Consider the following 12,156-nt stretch of genomic DNA (forward strand, 5'->3'; position numbering starts at 1 on the left):
TTTCCCAATGCCCCTCTTACACCACCGCCCTGGAGCCCTCTCTGTGCCGGGCGCTGGGGCTCCTCGGGGAGGGCTGACCACAGGGGGCTGGCCAGAGCCGCTCCTCACCCCGCCGCCTGTCGCAGCCTCTGCTCCCAGCCTGCTCCCAGGCCCAGCTCCCGGGGTCCAGGTCCCAACCCCACAGTGTCCTGGCCCCGTGACCTCAGGCGGATCCTCACCCACGCTGAGCCTTTGCCATAGGATAAGTCAAGTAAATAGTGTCTTATAAAGTCAGGTGAAGTATGGAGAAAACGAAGCTGAGAAAAGGATGTGTGTGTGGTGGGAGAAGGGGTTGTCATTTTTAACTAGGGTGGTGCTCACAGGAGCCTGAGAAGGTGACATCGGATGACCCGGAGGAGGTGATGGGGCCAGCCTTGAAGAGCCCCGGGAAGGGTGCGGCATGTGCACACGTCGGGAGGCAAGAACATCGACTAGGCCAAGAGGAGAGCGGGGGATGCCCTAGGGGCCATGGGGCCAGTCAGGCACAGGGAGGCCGGGGCACGAAGGCCTCGAGGGCCAAGGTCAGGACTTTACTAGGAGAGAGGCAGGGAGCCGCAAGAGGCCTCAGAACAGGGGAAGGACAGTCTCCCTCCAGCTGTCTTACAGAGGGTACACTGTGTGCCAGGGTGGGGGCAGGGATAGGTGGGTACCGCCATCCTGGGGGTGGGCAGCAAGGCAGGGAGAAGGGGTCAGATTCTGGTTATATTTCGAAGGTGGAGCCGAAGGGGTTTGTTGACTCATCAGGCGGCAGGGCAAGAGACAGGAGGCTTTCCAGGCTGAGAAATGGGAAGAATGGGGTTGGTGTTTGCTGAGAGAGGGAGGCAGTGGGAGGGAACGATTGGCGAGTGAAAATAGGGAACTCAGGCTTGGAGTAGTGACGTGGAGCGGGCAGGTGGGTAAGCAGGTCTGGAGGTCATGGGACAGGAGCAGCCTCCGTGCCTCCTCCCTGGCCTCCCTCTGCCCCTCCTGCCCTCCTGAGGGCCCGGTGCTGGATAGACCTTTCCAGTCCAATCACTTCCCATTGCTGTGGCCTATAGCCCAAACTCCTTGCCTGGCCTGACCCCAGCCCCCCTCTCCAGCTTCATCTCCCTTCAGCCTATTGGCCTTAGTTCATATTTTGTGCCAGCCTCAGGGCCTTTGTACTTGCCCTGCTGGATTCTGGTCTGTGCCTTACCTGCTTGGTAGCCCTGGATGTGGCTCATCCTTTTTCTGGGCCTCGGTTTCTCCATCTGTAAAAGGGGAAGCTTGGAGTCCTCGAACCCTAATGAGGGTCCTTAAGTTTCCACATTTCTCAGCTTTGGGTGCCACCAAGAAACTACCCTTCTTTGTTCTGTTTCTGCCTGGTGAGACCCTGGACAAGATGCTTCATATTCCCCACTCCCCTCCGTCTCACCTGCCTTCCAGAGTCTGTGGCTGGTGCTGGCTGCTGGAGGAAGGACACATGGTCCCTGGGATCCCATCCTGGAGGAGAGGAACGTTTCAGAGACACCTGTGTGGCTCGGGTAAGACCTTCTGCACTCAGAGCCCCACCAGCAGAGAGGTGCACCTGATTGCTGAGAGGTCCAGTGATGGCAGAGTGCCTGGCACACTACCCATCATACAGGGGAGCCAGCCCAGCCCTCACAGAGCTTGCCCAACTGGCACTAGGCAAATGGTGTGCTTACCAAGTTGGGTACGCCCAGGATCCCGGCCCAGGGGAGATGGGGGCTCTAGCTGCACCTTCCCCTGACACCCACTGCCCAGGTTCATTCTCCTTAGCCTGCGAAGCCCACGGGGCCCAGGGCCTCCCTCTGGGGCTCCACCCAGGCTAGCAGCTCTAAGGATGGGTTGGAATCAATCAGGTGAATTCATGGCAAGAGGGGAAGGGTTTGGGCAAAAGCCCTGGAGTAGGAGGAAGTGATACGCCCAGGGTCACATGGCCTGTGAGAGGGGCCTGAGCCCATTCCCAAGGCCCTGGCAAATTCAAGAAAACAAAGGAAGATCCGTGTATCTGGAACTTCCAGCGATGGCTGGTGGGGAAGATGGGGGAGCAGGGGTCAGACCTTCCTGGGTCAGTCATGGGTTTCCCAGTTTCAGGAGAGAAGTGATCTTGGAAACCATCCAAAGTCCTCATGATATAGATGGGAAAAGAGATTAACCTGGGTAAGGGACATGGCCAAGGTCAAAACAAGTTGGGGTTAGACCCGGGGTTAGAATCCAGACTTTCTAACATCTGCCCATGGCTCTTTCTGCATCTGGTGAGTGGCCCAAGAGAATGGGGAGAAAATAAATTGTTAATTCCTACTATGTCTCTCTCTCTCTCTCTCTCTCTCTCTCACACACACACACACACACATACACACACTTCACCTTGGGGTTCTCGCCCGTAAGTTAGGGCCATAGCCCTAGGAATCCCTTCCAAACAGAAAGGATTTGGAGGAAATGGAACCTAGGGGGTCATTTGATCCAGCCTCCTGCCACTGGCCTCAAGGCTTCATCCTACTGTCTCATCTGAAATCCTCTGCAGTGAGTAGACATTATAATCCCCATCTTATAGATGAGAAAACCAAGAGGAGAAAATGAGACACTGACCTCAGGTCCCATAGTAACCATCAGCCAAAGCTGCTTGACTCCCACTTGAGTATTCTTTCCAAGGTCATACACAGCCCAGGTTTGAGCTATCTGTCAGGAGGAAGTCCTTCCTATTGTCTAACTGAAATCTCTCTTGTTTTACTATGTCAGCTTTCCCTTGTCTGTATGCCTGAAGATGTGGAGAAGCACTACGATCCATCTCACAGTTCTTGACTATTATTGTGGAGGGCACAGAGCTGAAGGTAGGAGACTCAGAGGCACCCCACCCCCACCCCTAGGGCTGAGCCCATGAAGATGCTTTGCTTGGTGGGGTGGGGGAAGTAGCCAGGACATTTGCCATTAGGGCCTTCCCTCTACAGGGAGGTTCTGGGAAACCTCTAGAAAGAATTCCCTGGGGAAGAAGTCCTTCTGGATCACCCAAAGGACACAGGCTTTCCCCCAGGATGTAGCTGCCAGGGGACTAGCTCACGGCCAGCAAGCGGTGGAACCCAAGGCCTCGGATCCACCCCCGTGGCCAGAGGCGGCCTTGCGTTTCCTCCACACACATGCCGGTTCGACTTGCTTGTCAGAAACCACTCAAAAAATCCAATTTATGGAACCAATATGAAGTGGGGGAAAATGCTTCTAAACAAAAAATGTTGTTTTCAAATCAAGGAGGACGAAGGCCCAAGAGCTGGACATCTGGATGAGCAGGCCCAGTGCTAAGACCCAGATTCAAACCCTGCGGAGGGCAGCCTGGGCTGGACCTGGCATCTGGTTGGCCCCTTTCTCCGGAGAGACCCACAGCTCCCCCAAGATGTCAGCGCTCAGTGTGCCCAGTACTGAGAGAGCTGAGGTCGCAGAGACGGTGGCAACGTCCTGAGGGCCTACAGTGTGCCAGCTACTGTGTTAAGTGCTTCCAGACGGACCACTTCACTGGACCCCTCCCAGCTACCCCATGAGGTAGGTGCTGCTAGGGTCAACGCTGTACCCATGAGGAAATCCAAACTCAGAGAGGCTAAGTCACTTGGCCAAGGTCATACCTAGTCAGTGAGAGGGGGTAGAACACTCAAGTGCAAGCAGTCTGGCTCCAGAGACCCTTAACACTGACATTTTGCTACAGAGGTGACTGGTCCCCAGCAGGGGCCTGTGGTGCCCAGGAACAGAGGTATGGAGGGGAGAGCTCTGGTTGAGGCACCTGGAGGCTGGACCCCAGGCTCTGTTCTGCTGTCAAATGCCTAGGAGTCCTTGCCATTCTCTTGTCCCTCGTCATTCCTGAAATGGGGCAGTTGGGTGAGATGATTCGAAGTTGGGACAGAGTTTCATGGTGCCCACGAGCACATTAAAGGTTCTGAGAAGTCCTGAAGTAAAGAAAACCCAGTGAGGGGTTAACTGGAAGCGTTGACCAGCGGAAAGGGTTACCTAATGATTCACAACCTTGAGCTGAACTCCTATCAGTAAGTCAGTAAGTTGACAGTTGTTAACGGGCTGTTTGGGAGATCAATGGGCAAGACCTGATCCTGCCTTTGAGGAGTGCCTTCTCTGGAGAAAAGGTAGCCAAGTCGAAGATAATGACCACCCCGTATGGTCACTGCTCTGAAGGAGACCAGCCTGGGATCTTGAGGTGCCGGGGGAAGAGGCACCTCACCCCGCCTGAGGGCCAAGGGAAGCATGGCAGAGAAGTTAACAGTCAAATAGGGTTTTAAAGAATGAGTAGGAGTTCTCCAGAAGAGAATTAGAGAGGAAGGGCAGCCCCAGTGGTGGGAACAGCATATATGAGTCAGTCATTGTTAGGGTTTGTGGTTGCAGGGGATGTTGGCAGAGTGGGGGATGGGGTGGGGGAGGGCTGGAACAGGACGGTGAAAGGCCTTGAATGCTAAGCCAAGGAGTTCAGACTGTATTGTGGGGCATACTAGAGGTCAGAATTGAGAGAAGAGACCCTTTGAGTTGGGGTGGAAGGGAAAATCTATAGGCCGGGAGTCCACCGAGGGGGCTGGTACTGCTGTCTGGGCCAGACCAGAGGAGGCCCAGACTGCACGGAACAGATGGTCCATCTGACAAGGATTTTTGGTTTGCAAGAAATCCAGCACAAAGAGACCTCGATGAAAATGAAAAGGGCCTTCAAGCGTGACTGAATCCAGGGGCTCCAGTAGTGCTGTCGGAAATCTGGCCACAGTCACACCGGCCTAGGGGTTGCTGTGTCTTCCACGGCTAGTGTTCAGGTCAGTCATGCTCCAGCTACGTGCTCCGAATATGGGGAAGGGGTATTTTCTCAGAGGAACTTCAGATGACCCTGAGAAGGATGTCGCTCAGCCGGGGAAAGCGACAGCTGACCATGGTGGGTGGTGTCACTGGAGGACGGGCCCTGCCTTCGCCCTGGCCCTGACACCTGAGGGCCAGAGAGGGTGGGGCAGGGGCGGTCAGGGTGGGCTTCACAGAGGAAAGGAGCCTGGAAGGGAGACTGGCACAATGAGTAGGACTGCAGGGGTTCGAGTGGGCTCTCCAGGAGGAAGGATCTGTGAGAACAAAGACACGGAGGTGAGAGAGAGCAGGAGGTGTTCTGGAGCCAGTGAACACAAGGAGCCCTGAGGGCTGATGAAAGGGGGCGGGGCAGGGGGGGTGAGGCTGGGCCTGACGTCAGAGGTGCTCCTAATGCCAGGCCCTCGGGCCCAACCGGCCAGCCTCTTCGAACACCCAGGTCAGGGGGAAGCAGCGGCTTCATCGCTCGATAACCTCCCATGGCTCCCTATGTCCCTCCCATGAGGTCAAAAGCCTGGCCAGGCATTCAAGGCCCCAGCATGCCCACTGCCACCTTACAGGGAGCCTAGGCTCCCCCGGGGGCCAGGCCCACCCCACTGCAAACATACCCTTCCCTTTCTACCTTCAAGCCTTTGCTTGGGGTGTTTCCCTGCCCTGAATCACACTCCCTGTTTGCTATTCCACCCATCCTCTGTAAGCCAACTAGAGGCCTCTGCCTCCAGGAGGCCTTCAGGGAATGGGCCTCCACTCACTTCTCACACTGGAACTCCCAGAGCCCTTTATTTAGTTAGTTAGTTGGGTTTTTTTACACGCGCCCTTCGCCCAGCCTGTCGGGTGGGTGCATGGTGGCCATCTCATGTGCCTGGGCCTTGGAGCTGGTCAGATCTGGGTTCAAACTCTCCCTGTGCCCCTCACTATCCATGAGACCTTGAGCACATCATTTGACCTCTCCTTGAGGACAAACAGAAAATACAAATAAGGCCTCATAGGAGGCTTCGGTGTGGTTATATGGAAAAGGTTCCCGGCATGCAGGCTCTCACACAGCTCTCGCCACTCTTTTTGCGGTTGTTCAAATTAGGAATTATGTCCATCTCACCCTCTTTGAGCTCAGGCCAGGTAGGGACCACACCTGGATTTTTTTTGTAGTCCCTCAGTGCCTGGAACATAGTAGGGGATTTGTAAGGGCTGACCTATCTGTTTTCCTGGGCCACGTGGATCCATTGTCCCCATTCTGCTCTGCCAGCATGAGGCTGGGGGTAGGCCCCCCTGGCCCCACACCTGCTCCCCGAGGCTGACCTGGCGAGCTGCTAGGTGCCAGCATCCAGCATCAATAAATTACTGGCAAGTTCAAGTGACGGGACAGATCCAGTGTCAGCTTCCTCTGTGTCATGCAGGAAGGCTCAGGTCCAGGGGCTCCCCTCCCAGAGCCTCTCCCACCAAGGGCACCATCAGAATAATAGAATTGCACCTACTATGGACCAGGCCCCCTCTGGGCACTTTGCACCACGTTTGACTGACGCCTCACAGTGATTTTACACGTGGGGAAGCTGAGGCTTGATGAAGGGAAGTGACTAGCGATAGACAAAATTAATAACAGAAAGACAAGCCTCCTTCCTTTCTAATTCGACATAAATGTGCTTGGATCTCATTGCATTTCTAGTTATAATACACACTTGGGGTTTCTTCATTCATTTATTCAACAGCAATGTATGAAACACCTACTATGTGCCAGGCCATTCTGGACTCGGAGATACTGCCCCTGAGAGAGAATCCCTACCCTTTTGGAACATGCGTCCCACTGCACCAGATGAATAGAAACAAGGAAACGAATAAATCCATACATTGCAAGGTGCTCCTGGGTCTGTGGAGGTGAACGAAGCAGGGCAAGGGGAGAGAATCACTGGGGGGGCTACTTTGAAAAGGGCAGTCAAGGAGGGCTCCTCTGAGGAGGTGACATTTGAATGAAATTTCTTGTCTCTTTATGTGTTCATTTCTGGAGAAGATAGATGCTGGATTCAAAAGATTTGCAAACTCTGTGAGGTGGGCAGAATGCCTTCCTGGTGGACTGTGGTTCCCCGGACACCATGGCACGGGCCATTGTAGGTGCGGAGACATCATTCTCCTTCCTCTGCCCTTTGTCCTGAGTGCCTCTGTCCTAGGAGCCCTTGGGTGGGGCTTTGCAGAGATGCTCGTCTGAGTCTCCCTGCCCTGTGTTCCCGTGGCACCGTTTTGTTTTCAAATTCTCAACCCATCTGTCCTCATCTTTGAAAAGATGGCTATTCCCTAAGCTTCTGGAGGGCTGGGTCCAGGTCCGTCTCATTTAGTGCTGTGTTCCCAACACTGGGCATGACGTCCGGCGCACGGGGGACACTCACAATGTCAAGTCCAAATACGTGGTAGACAGACATCGTCACTATGAAAGCTGCCGCTCGCTGGGTGCTTAGTCTCACAATAGCCCCGTGAGTTAGGGTTACTTATTACCCCCACTTCACCAGTGTTGCAAACCAAGGCTTGGAGCAGGGAACCCGTGTCAGGCCACATGACAGAGGGCTGAGACTGATCGGTAAGGTCGCGGCAAGGAGGATGGTGAAAAACGCCGTCGACCTCCATCTGAGCTGTGCATTTTTAGAACCAGTCCGTTTATTCTTTCATTCATTCCCTCACTTTTAAAAAGTGTAATCATTTTTTCAATAATTGCTAGACCTCAGCTCGTGTGCTAGGCCCTGGTAGGTACAGGTAACCAGGCAAATGTGAGGTTGCAGTGGCTCTCAGCGGTTCTCAGAGCCCAGGTGTCTGTGAGCAGCCATGGGAGCCCCTGAGCCAAACCAAGGGATCAGGAAGGCTTTCTGGGTGAGGTGGGCCTGGAGCATCAGGGCTGGGAGGGGGGTGCACAGGCCGGCTGCAGGGGGAGGTGCTTTGGAGTGGAAGGTGACCATGACTGCACGAGCTCTTGGCAGAAGGGGCTACAGCTCCCAGTGATGGAAACCACCTCTCCCTGAGGCTCCGAGGACTTCCTGCTCCCCACAGCTTTTGGTGGCTTGGCCAGGCTGGTAGGGTTACCTTGCCTCTGAGTTGTAGGCATTCCCGCTCACCTGGGCCCAGAGTCAGGGCTCAGTGAAAGATGGGTGATCTGTGCCAAATTAGCTACAGGCTCTGCCTGTGGCCCTGAGTCTCTTCCCTGCTGTGGGACTCAGTTTACCCACCTGTAAAAGGCAGAATTTGTGTTGGATACTCTCTGCAGACCCTGCATGGGTAACCTCTTGTGACCCAGGACATTCCTGTCAGCATCCCAAGTGGCCACGAGCAGTGGGGGCCTGAGTTCCCTGTGCTTCAACCCCAGCCTCCCTTGGACATCTGGACTGAGGGCAAAGAAAAAATCCGAGGGATCTACTGACCTTGATTAATGGGACAGTCTACTTTGTCCTTTCAGCAGGTGGCTGGAATGGGAAGAAAGGAGGAGCAGTTGCCCCCTAGGACCACGACTGCCCCCCGTCCCCAAGCTGGACATTGTGAGAAACTCACCTCCCACCCAGCATGCTCTGGGGCAGGACCCCGGCTAAAGGACCACTGACAATGAATAGGCTAGAGGTCTGGGGATGTTTTGGCAGAAGTGGGTTTGGGCTGCTGTAGGCCTCTCTCATTCTGCTCGGCCACCTCCACTTTTTCCCGATACTTTTTGGGGCACGAGGCTGAGATGTGCCTAGTATAGAGTAAGCTGACATACAAGAGGAGAAAGCAAGGTCTCTGACCTCCAGGGCCCTTGACCACAGACCCCAGGCCCTCCACACCTCACTTCTCTACTACTTAGTCTCTCCCCTCTTTACGATTCACCAGTGGCTTCGCATCACACTTAGAATGCAATTCGAAGTTTTTCCTATGGTCTCCTGCATTCCAACCGCTCCTCACTCACTTCACTCTTGGCCACACTGGCCTTCTTTCAGCTTCTGGAAAATGCCAATCTCTTTCCCACCTCAGGGCCTTTGCACGTACTGTTCCCTTTGCCAGAATGCTCTTCCCTCAGAATGTAGCATAGATGGCTCCTTGACATTGAACTCAAATATGTTCAAATATGCCACCTCAGAGGGGTCTTCCCTGAGCCCCCTAAGGAAAGCAGTCGCTTGTGTTCATTTGCTCTCGCAGCTCCCTATTTCCAACAAGGCCCTTTCCCCAAGATGTAATTATTATTTCTTTAATGATTTCATTTTCTATTTTTTAATTATTTTATTTTAAAGATTTTATTCATTTATTTATTTGACAGAGAGAGACACACAGAAAGAGAAGGAACAGAAACAGGGGGAATGGGAGAGGGAGATGCAGGATTCCCACTGAGCAGGGAGCCCGATGAGGGGCTTGATCCCAGGAGCCTGGGATTATGACCTGAGCCAAAGGCAGACGCTTAACAACTGAGCCACCCAGACGCCCCTGATGGGTTTATTCTGATGGGGAGCAGCCAACTGGGACCGGTGGTCGTGAAGAATACCCATAGCAAATAGCAGTCAGGATTCCAGCCCAAATCTGTTTGACTCTACCAGAAGCCTATGTTCTTTTCACTGTGCTAACACCTTCTGCCACACTAGAACTCAGCCCAAGACGGGTAACCAGGTTTCTAGATTCTGAAAGGCAGGCAAAGACCCAGATCACCCGGATGGATGGCCTGGCTTAGTGTTTACAGAAGTGGGTCTCGGAACTGAAGAGAGAGACCCAGGCTCAAGTAGGTACCACAGTACCTTTGCTGAGAATGACCATTAGCGTTCCTGGGCCAGGGCACTCTTCCTCTCAGGAAGGAAGTCAGTGGGCTTACGTGTCAAGGGGTATATTGGAAAAGTCAAGGCACAGGCTTCTGAACCATGCAGGAGCCCCTGCACCTCTGGGGCTGGGTGACCTTTAGGCAGTGCCTTTCCTTCTCTGAGCCCCAGTGGTCATCTCTAAAAAATGGGCATGTCAGCCTGGAACCAAAAAGAGCTCTTGGGAAGATGAAGAGGAAAAACGACTATGGAGTTGTTGGTGTATATAAAGTAACATGGAAATGTAAATTATCTAAAAATAAATCTTCCATGTGAAATGCAGAGCGAGGTTGGGACTTGAAAGACCTCTTTGGTTCTTTCAGCATTTATTGGCACCTACTATGTGCTTGGTGCTGTGCTAGGGCCTGGGCACGTAGGGATGAGTCAGACATGGGCCCTGAGCATCTGGAACTGTCTGTCTACTGGGAGAAGTGAGGCAGGCACATCCAGTGTCGGGATTCCTCCCAGGGCGATGGCAAAGGAGAGACATCCTGTGTGATGTGGTAGCAGGAGACAGACAGACCAGGGCTGAAACCCTCCCCTCCTCCCTGCATGACCTTGAGCAGGTCAGGCTACCTCTTCAGGCCCCAGGCCTTCATCTGCAAAATGGGCCAATACCCTCTGCCTCTGAGATGCCAGGACATGGCATACTGTAGGTTTGGAGTGGGGGACCTTGGGACGGGGTAGCCACTGGTTCCTAGACAGGAAATGGCCCTGCCCTGGTCAAAATCTGGGACTGCGCTTTGAGTGGGGACTTGCCCGCAGGAGTGGCCTGGGAACATAGGGGTGGGCCTCAGGGAACACTAAGCAAAGAAGCCAAGTAATTCCTCAGGCCCAGTTAGGAAAGGAGGGCAGAAATTCCAGGGAATCGGCCTGTGCCTTTATTTATGTTCCTGATTGCATTCAGGGAGAGGGGGCCAGCTCTATCCAAGGTCAGCCCTGCCCAGAGAGGAAGGGGGTAGGGGGCCACCTCAGTTTACTCAGCAAGAGATTCTAGGTCTCGTGCACCCATGAAGGCAGGGTGTCTTGGGATGAACTTGTGGGTGTGTTGAGTGTGGCCTGAAGCCTTGGTGGGGTTGGCCTGAATGAGGCTAACGGCCAATGTTGACAACTTCCCTGGGGCCTGGGGCTGTCCCAGAGCAGTGGGTCTGGCAGAAGTAAGGCCGGCCAAACTTCGGGGAATTCGGGGTGAGGGGAGAGGGAAGGAAGTTTGGGCCCCCAAAGGGCGGCGGTTTGGGGTTTCCCAGGGGAACACTGCTCTTCTGGCGCTGGGCTCGCACCGGAGAAAGGAGGCCAGTTGCGGGAAGGAGGGAAGGGCGCCTGCCCTGTACCCCCCGCGCGGGGCTAAAATCGGGCGGGGCCGCCCGGGGAGGCCGGAACGCCTGTGGCCAGGCGGGGTCTGCGCCCTACCCCCTGCGAGACCGCGGGGTCCGGGCGCAGCACGGCCTGCGAGGCTCGGGGCCAGGCCCGACCAGAGGGAACTCAGTCCCTGGGCTGGGCACTGCGCGCCTGCGGCTCCTGCCCTCTCGGCGGCTGCGGGCGCGGCAGCCCCTGCGCCCCCGGGGGCCGGCTCGGGGCGGGGTCTGGGTCCCGCGGGCGGGCGCGGGCGCGGGGGGGGGGACGGCGGCGAAGGCTGCGACGCTCTAACAGGTGGGATCCCGCGGCGTGGTGGAGGCGGGCGCGGGAGGAGGAGGAGGAGGAAGAGCAGCGGCAGCGGGAGCCTGAGCAGGAGCAGGATGAGCCGCGCGAGCTGACAGCCGCCGCCGCCGCCGCCCGCGCCCAGGCTCGGTCTCGCTCCCCGCGCCCGGAGCCGCTCCCCGCCTCCCGCCTCCCCCGGCCGCCCGCGGGGCGGCCCGCCCCCTCTGCACCTCCGGGCCCGGAGCTGCCTCCATCGCTCCCGCATCCCGGCCGGGGGGGAGGAGGAGGCGGAGCAGGAGGCGAGCCGGAGCCGCCGCCGCCAACGCCGCCGCTGCCGCCGCCCGAGCAGGACAGAGCGCGCCGCAGCCCCGCGCGTCCGGCCGCCGCCCGTGCCCATCAAGCAGCCGCGCCGGAGCCACACCGCGGGACAGCTCGGGCCGCGGCGCGCCCCGGCCCGGCCCAGCCCAGCCCAGTCCCGGCACCGGGCGGCCGGGCGGCCGGCCCGCCCCCGAGGGCGCCGGGCGCGGCGGGAGGATGCCGAAGCCGACGCTGCTGCTGCGCGGGGGCTGGGAGCGCGAGCGCAGCCCCGGGGACTCGGAGCTGGGCCGCCAGTTCCGGGACTGGTGCCTGCGCACCTACGGCGACTCGGCCAAAACCAAGACGGTGACACGCAGCAAATACCAGCGGATCGCCGAGGTCCTGCAGGGCGGCGGCGGGACCGGCGCGGGCAGCGGCCCGGCGGCCGGCGAGAAAGGCAAGTTCCAGTTCTGGGTGCGCTCCAAGGGCTTCCGCCTGGGCAGCGGCCGGGAACCCAAGATGGGCCAAGTGGTGTATGTGCCGGTCAAGACGGGCTCGGTGAGTGCGCGCGCGGCGGCCGCGGGCCGGT

At 56.7% G+C, this 12,156-nt stretch overlaps 1 protein-coding gene across 1 annotated transcript in view; it reads left to right on the top strand.

Moving 5' to 3' along the window:
- The first annotated feature begins 11,804 nt into the window (after window positions 1-11,804).
- LOC111141728 (nucleolar protein 4 like) overlaps window positions 11,805-12,156 on the top strand; it is a 129,289-nt gene continuing 128,937 nt past the window's right edge. Inside the window, exon 1 of the mRNA XM_022494517.1 lies at window positions 11,805-12,125. Within this exon, the coding sequence (XP_022350225.1) occupies window positions 11,805-12,125 (321 nt within the window). The remainder of the gene's footprint in view (window positions 12,126-12,156) is intronic.

The sequence above is a fragment of the Enhydra lutris genome, unplaced genomic scaffold (genome assembly GCF_002288905.1).
Source record: "Enhydra lutris kenyoni isolate GAN:26980312 unplaced genomic scaffold, ASM228890v2 scaffoldscaffold6, whole genome shotgun sequence".
NCBI classification, from domain to species: domain Eukaryota; kingdom Metazoa; phylum Chordata; class Mammalia; order Carnivora; family Mustelidae; genus Enhydra; species Enhydra lutris.